This window comes from Mangifera indica, chromosome 19, assembly GCF_011075055.1.
Source record: "Mangifera indica cultivar Alphonso chromosome 19, CATAS_Mindica_2.1, whole genome shotgun sequence".
NCBI classification, from domain to species: Eukaryota; Viridiplantae; Streptophyta; class Magnoliopsida; order Sapindales; family Anacardiaceae; genus Mangifera; species Mangifera indica.
The window spans coordinates 5,676,512-5,692,461 of NC_058155.1; the positions used below are offsets into that span (position 1 = coordinate 5,676,512).

The 15,950-nt window shown below is 31.3% G+C and overlaps 1 protein-coding gene across 2 annotated transcripts; it reads right to left on the reverse strand.

Moving 5' to 3' along the window:
- Positions 1-4,297: 4,297 nt before the first annotated feature.
- LOC123203198 (protein WHAT'S THIS FACTOR 1 homolog, chloroplastic) lies at positions 4,298-7,981 on the reverse strand. 2 transcript variants are annotated; one of them, XM_044619444.1, is made up of 2 exons: positions 7,650-7,981; positions 4,298-5,782 (listed from the first exon to the last, which is right to left on the reverse strand). In XM_044619444.1, the coding sequence occupies exon 2, from the start codon at positions 5,766-5,768 to the stop codon at positions 4,488-4,490; it is 1,281 nt and encodes a 426-aa protein (XP_044475379.1). In that variant the 5' UTR covers positions 5,769-5,782; positions 7,650-7,981; the 3' UTR covers positions 4,298-4,487. The 2 variants fall into 2 exon arrangements, with proteins under 2 accessions (XP_044475379.1, XP_044475380.1); XM_044619445.1 differs by lacking the exon at positions 7,650-7,981 and adding an exon at positions 6,595-7,634.
- Between the last annotated feature and the right edge of the window lie 7,969 nt (positions 7,982-15,950).

Sequence of the window (15,950 nt, forward strand, 5' to 3'; positions counted from 1 at the left end):
TCATTGTCGAAGAGAAGATCTCGATAAATTTCTTCTTTTTCATCGAATATCTTCATCTTTGATAAAAAGATTTGCTTCAAATCCCTTCTCATGCATTGGCCAATTGTTTATAGTGGAGATAGGAGGTCATCAGTGTAGGAGATGGTAGTCAGAAGGGAAAAGAAAAAAAAATTTTTGGGGGAGGGAGGAATGTGACTTTGAAAAGTTAGAAAAGTTTAAACAAGGGTGAAGTTATTAGTTTTTAAAAATTTGGAGGAAAATATAATAAATTTTATATTTTTTAATATTATTAATAAAATAACAATTTTACCCTTGTCTCTGACAATAAATTTTAATAGTAATTAACTCATAGATAAGACTTTAAGTTTTTCAAATCTCATAAGTGTGACTTTAAGAATGTGTTAAAACTTGGGAGGGATATAGTCCTTCGGCCTTCTTCTCTAATTGAGATTTTGTACGAGGGAATTTCCCTCTTTTATAAGTTGTATGGTAAAGTTGCCTTACGGGAGTCTAACAGCAAAACAGCCTAAATGAACAGTATATCTACTGGATTCAGCCAACTTTCTGTTGCCTTAATGCTCTTTTAACAAATGCCTGAAACCAGTAGCAATGTTTAAAACATAACAAACCTCAAACCGTACATTAAAAGACACCAATATTCCTCTCCAAATCTAATGAAAATTTATAATGAAATGATCTGCAAAACCATCTCTGGTTCATCATCTATATTGCTTCTATAGTTTTTCACTAGATCAAATTTCTAAAAAGGTAAAAGAGACAACTAAAGCAAACAATGACAGTTCACGAAATGATTCAGGGCAACAGAAAAGTAAAACAAGTAGAACAATGAGAAGGTGCGTTAATTTTAATAGGCTACAACATTAAAATGAAAAGTCTCAGCTGCTGCATCTAATTTCAAAGCAAAACGAAAGAGTTCAGGTATAGGAACTACAGCTGAAATACCAGCTGTTACAGATTTCTCTTGGGCAGAACCATTTATACAGGATTTGATGTAATGTGAAAAGGGATAAAAATGCCGACTAATACTTGAAAATTATATATTTCCAGGGCAACTAGAATTAAAACCTTAAAAATCTGGCCTACCCCTACTTCTCATGACTGTATTCCCTTAAAATTCACTTTTGAATTGTGTGCAATTCATCCACCATTTAGACAGAAATGATTATGGTACACTACTTAGAAAGAAAAGACTACTATCCATGCTCCTAAAACTTCAGAGGGTACTCTCCAAAGAACTAGTGACCCCAAATTATAGCTGTAGAAAACTTTACTGCCCACTGAGGTTGCAGCTGCGATAAGTCTCTGTTTCATTTTACAGGTGATGATTAATGTGAATAATGCCCCAGTCAACCTCACAAATGTTAAAATATCTATTAAAATATCATGTAAATAAAGAATACATAGTGTAAAATAGGAATACATAGATATCTTTACTAAGTTAAATAGACATAGTTAATAATTTTCCTAGATTAATCAAATACACTTCCTATATAATGTTGTACTTTTCTTTGAATCAATATATTGAAATTTTCTCCAATACCCCTAAACAAAATGGGGTTGTCGAACATAAAAATAGACATCTCATTGAGACTGGCCGCACCCTTCTTATACATAATAATGTTCCCTTCCGATTTTGGTCAACTACGGTCTTTACTATTTATTTTTTGATAAATTGAATGTCTTCTTCAGTTTTACAACAAAAATTGTCTCACTCTATTTTATATCCTGAACAACCCCTATATTCTCTTTTCCCTCGTGTCTTTGGGTGCACTTGTTTTGCTCATGACTCATCTCCTAGTCGCGATAAACTAACTGCTTGTGCTCTCAAATGTGTATTTCTTGATTACTCCTGTCTTTAGAAAGGTTATCGTGTTATTTTTTTGACACACCGATATTATCTTTCTGTTGACATTACCTTTTTTAAGTCATTTCTTTACTTTTCTTCTTCATTAGATGATCGCTTATTCTAAAAATTCTTCTGTTACCATCTATTATCCCTTTCCTAAGTTCACCTTCTAAGCATGCTCTTATGTCTCCTTTTTCTCACCCGATTGACTTTCCTGCCTGGTACCAATTTTGTTCATTATCTTGTAGAGGATGACGTTGGTCAGTGCATGTCTGAGATTTCTGTGCACCCACTTCTTGCTCTAGCCTCCTCCACTATTAAGGTCTGTCTCCTGTTGATCAGTTTCCTATTGCCACTCGCAAAGGTATGTGTTCCACTCGAAATTCTCATCTCATCTATAATTTCCTTTGTTATCATCAATTATCATTACCTTTTTATATCTTTGTGTCTACTTTATCTTCTATATTTGTTCATAACACTGTTCATGAGGCACTTTTTGATCCCTGATGGCAAAAAGCAATAGTTGATGAGATGTCTGCTTTAGATGTCAATGGTACTTGAGAATTGGTTTCTCTACCTCCTGGACACTCCACTGTTGGTTGCCAGTGGATATATACTATTAAGATTGGTTCAGATGGTAAGGTTAACAGATTGAAAACTTGATTAATTGCTAAGGATTATACTTAGACATACAACCTACACTATTATAAAACATTCTCTCTTATGGCTAAGATGTTGTTTGTTTGCCTCTTTCAGTTCATGACTGTTATTCGACAATGGTCGCTACATCAATTGGATATTAAAAATGTTTTTTTTATTGTGAACTATAAGAGAAGATTTATATGGAGCAACTGTCTGGCTTTGTTGCTCATGGGGAGTCTGGATTGGTATGTAAACTTCATTATTCTTTGTATGGCTTGAAACAATCTCTTTATGCCTAATTTGGTTGTTTCAACATGGTGATTCAAGAGTTTGGCATGCGAAAAAGCAAGTTTGAACATTCTGTGTTCTATAGACATACTTTACAAGGACTGTATCTATCTGGTTGTTTATGTGAAAAATATTGTTATATCAAGATGTGATCAGAACGACATTGAGCAATTCAAGCAACATCTATTTAGAAACTTTCAAACTAAGGATCTGGGGCCACTCAAGTATTTTCTTGGCATAGAAGTTGCACAATCTAAGTCTAAAATTGTTATCTCTCAAAGGAAATATGTTTTGAATATTCTAGAAAAAAACAGAGATGTTAGACTGCAAACTTATAGACTTCATGGACCCTAATATTAAGCACTTACCTAGACAGGGGAGCCATTTGCAAACCCTAGGAGATATCGAAAGTTGGTTGGTAAACTTAATTATCTCACCATTACACGATTAGACTTTTCATTTTCAGTCAATGTTGTTAGCCATGTGATTATCATTGGAATGTAGTTATTCGGATTCTACAATATATCAAAGAAACCCTAAGAAAAAGTCTACTATATAATAATAAGGGTCATATACAAGTTGTTGGATATTCAGGTACTGATTTAGAAGGTTCACCATCAAATAAACGATCTACTTTTGGGTATTGTGTATTCATTGGAGGAAATCTCATATCATGAAAAAGTAAGAAACAAGATGTTATGGTCAAATGAAGTGCAGAAGCAAAGTATCTTGCTATGACCTTAATTACCTATGAACTTGTTTGGTTGAAACAATTAATTCAAAAGTTGAAATTTGTAGATATATTACAAATGTCATTACTTTGTGACAACCAGACTATACTTCACATTTCTTTCGATCCAATTTTTCACGAAAAGGCAAAGCACATAAAAATTGATTGTCATTTTATTCGTGAGAAGATTATATTTGGCCACATTACCACAAGTCATGTTAATTCAAACGATCAACTTGTTGAAATCTTTACTAAATCTCTCCAAGGCCCTCGAATTAATTATATTTGCAATAACCTTGATACATATGACTTATATACTCCAACTTAAGGAAGAGTGTTGAGACCTCATGTAAATAAAAAATACATAGATATCTTTTCTAAGTTAGATAGACATAGTTAATAGCTTTTTTAGAGTAGTCAGATACACTTCTTATATAATATTGTACTTTTTTTTTTAATCAATGTATTGAAATATTCTTCAATCATCTCTTTTCATAACAAACATGTAACATAGAGCTTCAAAGAGGTAAATACAGAAATGGTTAAAATGAAGTCAATTCAGCCAGAGTATACTAGAATATTTAAAAAAGAAAAAAGTGTGGTTAGAGGCTGATGACATAGAATCATCACCAGGTTCATAACGTTTGCACTCTAGAGACTTAGAAACCAAAAGCCCAGTATAACATTTGATGTCTACCTCTTAAATCCCAGGAACAGATTTTCACAAAAAAAAAAAAAAGAGGGTTCAACGCCACATCTAATATCAGAAGTGCAAAACTGAAGGGCATCTTATATTCTGTTAATATCAACATACATAGTGCAGCATCTACTTGGCATAAAATGCTCGCAACAAATGACTTCTTAACAGATAGGATGAAATGATACTGATCTCTGATAACTGTGAAGATGTAGACACAAAAAGGAAACAGTCCAAATACAGAAAATATACCACTTTCCAACTTATGGGGGACCATCATCAAAAAGAACTTTATAGAATCTTTTTCTTTCTTCAGGGTCAAATAGACCCCTCGGCTTATTGCCACTGTCATCTTGTTCACAAATTTCAGTTTTTGCATCCTTCCTTGCTTCTGATCTTACCGGAACCATGCCCCTCTTCCTCTTCTTTTCTAAATTTTCTAAATGGCGTCTCCGGTTATATTCATGAAGTCCCTCCTGCATCAACTCCCCAAATTTATCCTTCACAAGAACAAGTGGATCCTTCTCTAGCAGTTCTGGCCCATTATATGCTTCTCTAAGAAGAACAGTGTATATTTGATACTTATTTGAAACATAAAAAATGCCAGGGTGCTTTAGCAGCAAAACATTTAACTTCTCAGGTACACCAAACTCTCTCTTAAAATGACCAAGCTTCACAATTGACATTTTCTTCCACAAGGTCAAAGACAACAATTCATGCACTAAACCCACTGTCCTCTTCTCTGTTTCCTTCGATCCTTCTTGCAAATGTTGAGGATCCAAATAAGGAGAGATATAAGGAGTTGAATTGAATTCAAGAAATCTTTCCCGTGATTTAGCCCAAGTTGAAGGCAAGAGGCAAGAAAAACTAGGCCCAGAACCCTGCTTCTGAGCTGAGGCTTCAACTGCTGAAACTGCTAACTCAGGTTTCCAAGAAACAAGTTCAATCTCCATAGAACTCTTTCTCCCAGTATAATTAACAAGTCGGAATGTATCTGTGTACTTAGGTAAAATCCTAATTATATAATCATCCGGAAACCCAAAATTTCTCTTAAGCTCATTCAGTTTCACAACATTAAGCCTCTGATTCCTACTCAACATTAACAATTTCACCAACCGCTCCACAAACACTGGTTCCTGCATACCTTTCACACACTCCTCCTCTTCAACCAAACTAACCATTCGTTTTGTTAATCGACAATAGTACTCATCATTCTCCAAATATACCTCAAAGCAACAAGGGTATTTCTTAAGCCAATTCATAGCTTTCCCTTGAAGATCAAGAGTCTTGAACTTCTTCTGGAGATCTTTAACTTTTGTAACCCGGTTTGGACTTCTAAGTATTATATTCTTTATTTGGTTATTAACTATCCATCGACGATTCCGTGACAAGGCCAGTTCCAGATCCGGGTCCTTCTTCATGGACCAAAGAGAGAAATTCCGAGGAAAATAAAGGAAAGATGGCAGAAAGTTTAATCTGGCACTGCAGTGACTCAAATTCCTGATATATAAGTTAATGATCGCCATATCTCTACTCACTCTCATATAATTGTTGAAACCTGAAAATAGACTTGTGAATAATAAGAAAAAGGGCAGCAAGACTCAACAGACACTGATCACAGTTCAAACAATTTCATCCAAGATGTAATATGCTATTTGTTAGTTTTCACAATCTAACATACATTACAAATATAACAATGAGATCTTGGATAAGGTAATATCAATGATTAAAAGAAAAAAAAACTAAAAAATATATATAAACTTTTAGCGTACACCACCAACTGCCAAAATATGTATGTATTAGTATCATGGAATTTTCTATTATGTAAAATAACAAAGGCCCATAAAGCAACTGTTATCTATGGACTATGTCAAATTCAAATCACTATCATGGTTTTATAGAGCAGTAGGTGGACCTTGAAAACAGACTCTAGCATCCATACAGAATATAAGATAGCATCTGCCATGAAGGACCAGTTCAGTGGAAGTCATTAAGCCAGCAGGGAGCCATAAAGATTTTCATGTCCATTTTCAAATCAGACTTATATACTTTTAGATATGATTATATAGCAAAATGTTGATTAAATAGCTTAAGGATGTTAGAGTGCTTTGCTCATTGCTCCATGCATTTCTTGATTGGTCTTATGAAATTCATGTTACTAATAATTGCATAACCACCTGTATGCCTCTATTATACAGTATTAAAAATAAAAACAGGTATGAAAAACGTATGATAAAGTTTCAAAAATCTAGTTAGATAACAAGCATGCAAGAGAATGTATAAACATCCAATATATTTTGGCTAACCAACTTGGTAGTTCCTTAAAGGGCACAGAATTAACTGGGAATTTCCATTAAAAGACTTATTCACCTTGTCATCTACTAATGCAGCTCATATTAACTTCTTGTTTGGGAATGGCTGCTTAACAATGCATGTCATGTATGATAGTTTTGGTATTGGTGCCGCAACATGGCTACAAGCACCAACACCAAAACTGTGCCATTACCACTAAGGTACAAGAAGCATTTTTGATAGAACCTCACATCACGTCATCCAAACTTGGATTATTCCCAATGGTCAACACTTTTTCAGCCTTTGATGCAAAAAGAATGTTTTCACATGAGCACCACTGCTGCCACCAACACTAAATCCATGAAAATCCTTACAGCACTACAACTATCATTCAATCCTAAGCACAGATACCAACCCAAATCCGTACCTTGATACAACTATCATTCATTTCCAGGCAAAAAGTTCAATTTCCATCTCAATCCTGATTAAATATATCCTAATCTCTCATTTTCACAATTAAAATTTTAAAAGCAACACTCTTGACCAATCTATGACCCTTGCACCACCGATATTAACAAACACCACACAATTGATCACATAATACTCAGAATTTGAGATTTAAGCATGACAGCCCCTTCACACAGCCAAAATTATCCTCCTGTTAACTAAAAAACTTCTTTTCCTTGTTCAACATGAAGGAAACAAATTTACTAATCACAAATACACATGGCAGTTGACTTAAACCAAACAAGCCACTACTCCATCAATTCCTTTTTATTGTCTATTACCACAAAACCGCAAAGCACTAGTTGTTCGCTATCTACTTTATCAGTGATAAATAATCGCAACGACTGATGCTTTAAAAGCAACCACTCAGAGTAACCACAAACTTCGCTTTTCTGACCATTTTCCTTCCATTTTCTCAGTAACCAATCAAAAGCTCTCAACTCTTATCACTATCCATACGCAAACTGACCTCCAATGGCAAAACCTAATTCAAACCCAATTCACTAAACCTAAAAGTCCCACTAATTTCATCACGATACAAAAAAAATAAAACCAAAAACGAATAATCAACACTAGAAACTAACAGAGATCCAAAAACTAGAAAGCATAATGTAAAGAACTCTTACATTACTGCCCTTCCAGTCCTCATACACGCGCTTAGCCATTAAACGACAATCTCAAGCTGTCGTTTTGCTTGGTAGTGCTAGCAAGCTTACGGGAGTTATCGCCGTTATTCATTTCGATTATAAATAAACAACGAAAGACTCTAACCCGCCCCTAAAACCCCGTGAGTTTATACTCAAATTGAAGGGTAAATTCTAGGGTTAGAGCCCGATTTCAACGGGGGGGTTTTTGAAAATAATGAGAGAATGAAAGAGGGGAAGAGAGGTTGAAGATGGTTGTTCGGTGTTGGGTTTGTGACTATGCTCTGAAGGGGAAATAATGAAAATAAAAAAAAGAAAGGAAAATTAATTAAAATAGACAAACGACCGTTTATACGTTTATAGGGAAACATTTACCCATTTTATTTTTATAAGAAATGGTAAATTTTATATTTATTTTATCTTTAAGTTTAGAAAAAAAACTAAACCGAAAAGAGAAATATCAAAGTAGAAAATAGAAGTCTCAGACTACAAGCCACAGACGATTACCCTTGGAGTAGGAGCCTTGAACAAACAGCAACACCTCTAACAAGCCACAAAATTTTGAGAAGTAGGAAGACATCGACAATTGCTTCATAGATAAGTTAATATTTACTATTTCGTAGATTTGTCTATTTTTGTCTAACGGTTGGGAAAACCCATTGTGAGTATTGTTTGTTGAGTTTTGTTTGATTGATTGATTGAAATAGGATTAGACAAAATGTACGTTGGTTGTGATGGTTCCCTCAGTGGTTAGGTTTTAGATTCAAATCCTAAATTGACCATTTTGTTATGTTTTTTTATATTTGATCATTAATGGTAATTGTAGTTAATTGGAGTTGTAATTTGACCGTTAATAGTGTGAGATAGATGTCTAAAAGTGTAACCATGGACGAACATAAATTGGGCTAAAATCGCATAAATTTGGAAGGAACCGTGCAAACCCCGCTATATCATGCAAACCCTGCAAACCTTACAATATCATGCATTATGTGTGTTGTGTAATGTCCCACAAATTGTGCAAACCATGCAAACCATGTCCCGCAAACCGTGCAAACCAAGCAATATTGCCTAATGTCCCGTAAACCCTGCAAACCACGTAATATCCCACAGACCCTGTAAATTGTGCAATGTCCTGCAGAAGCAACATGGTATTGCGCAATGTTGCACATACCTTGCAAGCCATGCAGTATCATGCAAACTATGCAAAGGAAACTATTCACATAATATAATATGTGTTTGCACTTGTAAATTTTAATTAGTTTAATTACTTAATGAATAGAAATGTACATTTTAAAAATTTGTTTTTACAAAAATTTTCAATTAATGAACAGGTAAGAGAGAGGTGATTCCATAATGCTAATGATTTAAGAGTTACGATCAATGTTCATAGTCATAAAAATATGGTGAAACATATAAGAGTAAAACTAAATTTAGCCCAGAAGATATTGTTCAAACAAACATACTTTAGACACTTTTTAAATATTGAAGTACATAGATGTAGCTTGACCTTATTACATAATGTATTCTTTTGACAAATGAATAAGGGTGAGCTAGGAGAGGTGTTTTGGTTTAGATTAAATAGAGTTGATTGTAGATTTAACTCGATTAAGTTTGCTCTGATGACTAGGTTAAGGTTTAGTAGGGAGACGGATATAACTAAATACATAATAATGGACTTATCAAATTTTAGAGACAAGTACTTCTTAAGTGCCAAATTTGTGAGTCATGGTGTTCTCAGTAAAACTTTAATGTCAAAGTTATAAGGAAACAGTGTTGAGGATGCGATCAAAGTAGCCACATTGTATTTGATATATTATGAATTATTGACATTAGATAATCGAAAAGTAGTATCAGAATATATATTATAGTTAGTTAATGATTAAGACGCATTTAATTTTCACCACCATCATCACTACCATTACCACTACTATCATCACCAACATTATCACCACTGTCATCACTAACATCATCATCCAATCATCACAACCACCATATGCTTCTTCCTTTGATTGGAAATTATTTATTAGAACATCATCCATCTTATAACATCTCTTTGGTATAGCTCGTAAAGGTTTTTTTTGTCTTGCTATTTCATCATGTACCCCAACCTTAACACCATCATCTTTGGGCACACTTTTCGATTATGTCTCACAATATATGTTATCTAAAAAGTTAACCTCATCCATGGCTGTAAATGAGTGAACCTCTGGTTGTAGTTCGATTTGTTGTTGTTGCATCTTGGTTCTGACTTCTATAGGCCTTGTAAACACTATAAGAAATAACGGATTCATTTTATGTGTCCTAGATAGCCTCATTATAATCTGAATATAAAAATCATCTTTTAACAAATATGGTAAATCATTGGAGGTGGTCGGGTTTTGCATATAAAATTTTACAATATTACAACTTTGGTAATGCACAAAAGAGAAGACATTACTTCTATGAATCTATAGTAATTTATTTTTTTATTTATTGATACAAATGTTTGAACTCCACTAATGTATTTTAAATTATTATCGTCTTCATCTACTCAATACCCACCATATTTAAGTAAATATATTAGCTTATCAATTTTCTTGGAAACATAAAAATTCAATTAAGTAACCCAAAAAAGGAACAAATAGGAACCTACAAAATAGACAAACATATACGCAAACTATACAAACACAAACGTAAACTATGCAAGTGCAAACCCTGCAAACCCAAACCACGCAAAACCCCCCAAATACAATTTACCATATAAACGACGATTTCCATTTTCCCTTAGATTTAGGCACCAAAAGTTGTTCACTTTGACAAATACAACAAATATTGATTATATACAAATAATGTAATTGTTTAACTAAATAAATGTCAACCTCTTTCACAAATCATCATTAAAGTTTTTGATTTTTATCCCAAACATTTTTTTTTGATTGAAAGTTTTGAATACAAGTTTCAATTTGTATATAAGAAATTTAATTAGTATATGATAATGATGAATGACAAAGAAAATAGCTAGAATATGTTACCGTCGGAGTGTTGAGAAAAAAAAGAATGATGAAAATGGTAAAAAGAAGATTAGTTAAGTGAAAAAATGTATTATTGAAACAAAAATATGAGTTTGCTTATGAAGGTAAAAAGTACAAAAGTTGGCCTAAAAAAGTTATAAATGACAACTCGTTTGCCTATTTTAATTAATTTCCTGAAAAGATATCAGAAAAATTTATTTTTTCTATTTTTAGAAAATAAAAATGAAATATAAAACAAAAACAGAGTAAAAGTATAAACAAAACTATAATTTGATACACAAAAGATATATATATTATAGTTGACAATTTTCAACATGAGCTGTTAACCCAATGCAATACGATATGAAAAAAATCGGGTTAAGGTTAAGTTTTTCAGACACAAAATTTATTTCAGATCAACTCGATATGATTCAAAATTAAATTGGATAGTGTTATCGTTCACACGAAAGTAACCTAACATGACACAAATTGACTCAAATATTTTACAGAAATGTTACTTTAATATAATTTGTTAGATATATATTATGAGCAATGCTATGAGTATATACTTTTAGTATATAATTTCAGTACACAAATAATATGTCATTATGTGATTAAGTGTTATTTTATCATCCAATCACATGATAACACATCATTTTCATACTCAAATTATGTATCAAAAGTGTGTACACATTATTTTATTGATAAATTACAAAAATATTGAAAGATACTATCAACATCAGTTGAAATCTTTATAGATTGCATATAATTCATATTTTAGGGTTTGTGGTCACAATTTTGTGCTTAAAGATTGCAATATATGATTAAGAATTTGAGTTTACAATTTAAGGGTTATGGTTCACTATAGTTCTTGAGTTCACGGTTTAGAGTTTATAATAACACCACTTTAAATTTTATTTCATTTAATCCTGCCGTTACAGATAAGCGGAACGTTAAAATTACTTATCCTGTGCAGTGTACACTAAAAAAAGGGAAAATCTTTAATACATATTTTCTTTTAGCTTTTATTGTAAAATTTCTTTATAAATAAGGGATGATATATCACAAAATTTGTATTAAAAAATAACACATAAATTGGTATGATAGTTATTTAATAGTGATGATATAGTAAAATCGACATATATAAGATGAAAAGACATTGACATGTTACTACCATATTAGTTTTTTTTGTGTATCGTATGATAGTTATATAATTTTTTCGTGTATAAATTCTAAAGTTGGCAAAACAGATAGATCACCTCAATATAATTAGCGGATAACCCGCATAAATATGGGTATAAGTTTTAAATGTTTAGACTGGGATCCATACTAATGAACTTTTACGGGCCAAAGAACAATTTCCCATCCAATGTTTAATGAAAGGATAAATTTTCATCCGTTAACTTTTAAAAACGCAAATACTCACCTATTTATTGTTATGAATAGGAGTAAAATTGTCGTTTCATAAAAAATAAAAAAGAATTTATTTTCCCCTAAGTTTATAAATCTGATTTCCTCCTATGAAGGTTTAAAAAATCATCTTTTCCCTCTAGGGTTTTGAAACTATCACCAGAGACAACGAAGTTCACTGTCTTCGGTCGCGTTCTCTCTCCCTTCTAACTTCTCTCTTCCTTCTGGTCTAAAACCTTAAATCTTGGTCGGAGATCGTTGGCATCAGATGTTGCTTTCAAATGATCCATTGCACGACAGATCTTCGATAATGTCACTTCCAATTGTCATCTTCGTGGCCTTTTCTTGACCGCGTCTTCGTCATGGAGGCTAGAGAGAGCATCGATAGATGGAAGGTCAGCCAGAGAATATCGTCGGAGAAGGAATGAAACCCTAGGAGAGAAATAGCAATTTTTCAAACCTTGAGTGGGGGAAAAACATGATCGTATTTTATTTTTTTAATATTTTTAGTTAAATAACAATTTTACCTCTATTCATAACAATAAATGAGTGAGTATTTGAGTTTTTGAAAGTTAATAGGTAAGAATTTGTTCTTTCATTAAACCTTGGGTGGGGAATTGTCCTTTGGCCTTTTTATAGGCAAGCTAGGTATATTTACGGGTACCCTCGGGTCACCTGTTAGTTTTTTTTCTATTCATCTTTTTTTCCTACTTCAACATTAAACTTATAACATACTCAACAAAAATTTTACATATTTTTCCTTCTATTGATATGAAATGAACTTTAATTCACCCAAAAATTAAAGAATTTATTGTATTAAAAACAAATTTAAAAAAAAATGTAAACATTATATACTTTATTATAAATATTTATTCTGTGTTTAATATTAAAATTCTTCAAATATATATAAAATAATTTTATAATTTGAGATAAAATTTTATCCTTCCACAAAATACTTATGTAATTAAAGAAAAAAATATAGAAAATTATCAAAAAAATATATTAAAATAACAAAAGCAAAATAAATTAATATAAAATTAATATTAGTAGGTAACTGTAAATTAATCCGTATCTGTAAGATCGGATACTAATTTTAGAAATTATTATTCAAATAATTTGATTTACATCTATTTTACTTACATCCATATCAATTCGAATTACACCTGACCTAACTGGCCCGTTTGACACTTCTAATAAATTTTTTTGTATATAATATTTCTATATTATAAAAACTCACAGAATAGAGGGATCCAAAGGATCTCACAGTAAATCTAGGCTGGATTTAAATTATTATTAATTTTTTCAATATGTTATTCCCGTAAATATTTAAATAAAATCACGAATATTTGTCTCATTCATCGCCACCACTATGATCTTGCCACCTCATCGTGCATAAATTGATGCTTACATGGCAAATAGAGACGAAATTTGTTGAAATTTTATAATAAATATTTTCTTCTTCTCTATTTTACATGATAATATTTAATTAGTTTACATTATTATACACAATTTTTAACTTGTATTATAATTATATTATTGAAATAAGAAAAATCTTTATCCCCTCTTGACTTTGGGGTTTTTATAAATTAAAATATTTGATTCAATTATAAAATATGATCCTTGCAAAAAAAAAAAAAAATTAATAATTTAAATTTTAAATAAAATTGAAAATGGTAAAATATTTGATAATATATAAGTTTAATATGCTTATATTTTAAGAAATTAATTTTTAAAACAATGTCCATCTTTAAATTGAGCTAACATCAAGGACTTGGTAATTTTTTATGGAGTTGATAATTTTTAATATGATCCGTTAATCTGATATGACATGACACAAAAAAAATCAGATTAGGATTAAGTTTTTCTGACACAAAATTTATTTCGAATCACCTGACATGTTTTAAAATTAAATCAAATAGTATTACGGTTTACAAGAAAGTAACTTGACATAACCTAAATTAATTTAAATGTTTTAAAAAAATATTATTTTAATAGAATTTGTTAGGGATTAATTATAGAAATGTTAAAAGACAATATCAGCTGCAGTTGAAATTTTTACATATTACTTATAGTTGTATTTTTATATAATTGTAATTACTTATATTATTTTTTAATTTTATTTAAATATTTTATTTTATTATTAAATAGTAAAAATATAATTTGGTTAGTCAGATTATTGAGGTATTTTAAAAATCGTAATATGTAATTTTTAATCTATTTATAAATAAGGCAAAATCTTATATTGTGTGTTTTATCTATAGTAGATTGGACTAATTTAATAAAGAAATTTAAACGCCAAAAACATTTTAGAGAATGAAAATAGGGAAATTATAATAAATACTCAAAACTAAAAGGTGTTAAACAAAATTGCCCAAAACTCTAAGGATTAAGCAAAAATGCCCTCAATTTGAAAAATAACCAAACTACCCTTATATATAAAGCCCACATTTTCTACGGATTTATTGTTTAAATTCAAAGAAAATTTGGATCTCTCACAGGTGTAATGGGTTTTCGTCTTTTTCGTCGACTTTTCGTATTTTTCGACAACCGAAAATGACAAATAAAGATAGTACATCATCCCACTTCTTGTTTGAATCAATTTATTGTTCGGATTATTGAGATTTGAGAGAGATTTTAAGGTTTGAATGTTTAAAGTTTCGAATTTGAACAATACATAAAATGTTTTGATTTTTGGTTGATTTGTTTGAATTTCTTGAGGGGTTTTGTGTTATTAGATTGTAGATTTGATTTGTGTTAAAATTAGAGGCTGAAATGACGATTTTTGGTGGAAAAATGGGTTAGATGTGTCGATGCTACGTAATTTTTCACGAACGACCATGGGGTGGGGGGAAATTTAACATTTTCAAAATTTTAGGAGAAGGGGGAAGAGGGGGGATCCATGGGGGTTCATGGAAAATTTTACACTGAACTATGGGGCAGTCTGTGAAAATCGTGGGCTGGGTGGAAATTGACTTTTTTAAAACTATAAGGCCTGTAAGAGATAGACTTTGAACGACCATAACTTTTGATCCGGGAAGAGTTACGCGGCCTGTAATATATTAATGCAAAGCTCGTTTCGAGATCTATACTGACAGCTAACTTTGCCGGTTGTGCCCAATTTGGAGACCCAAATAGAACTGTTTCAGTGTATATTATGCAGTTTTTTTATTTTACCAAATTTAGGATTTTCGGTTTTTATGATTTTGAACTTGTTTGTGACTGAGCTAAACTTTTTTGATATGTATTTTTCAAATTTAACATCTGTCTCTTTAGTTTTGTGCTTTTTTAGACACGTTTTATGAGGTAATTACAAAATTTCAGATCAATTTTTCGGTTTTTTCGTCCCTAAATTATTATCAAATATCCAAATGCCTCATTTATATGACATACAAACTATATTTAACAAATAAAATTAAGTTTTGAGTTAAGATTCGTATAAATATTTTTTTTCACGAATTAATTTTTTTTACTCGAATTCAGAAATACGAACTTCTCCCTTTTGAACGAACCTATAGTAATTGATATTAAGTAAAAGTGAGAGTGAAAGTAAGAGTGAGAGGTTTTATATAGATGTGGTGAAAGGTAATTTTGGCATTTAAAAAAAAAGGGCATTCTTGCTTAGGAATGTGAAAAATGGTCATTTTTGCTTAAGAATTGGTCCAATGGGCATTTTTGCTTAATAAAAGCGTAAAATGTGTGTGTAATATAATTTTTTCATGAAAATAATAGATAATTTTGAATTATTTGAATCAAATCATGTCAATTTAAATATTTAAAGATTGAATTACAGTTTAAAAGTTTCGATACAATTCTTACTTAAATTAAGTTAAAATTGAAAATATTTAACATAAAATCTTAACTGATATGATATGAATATAATTCT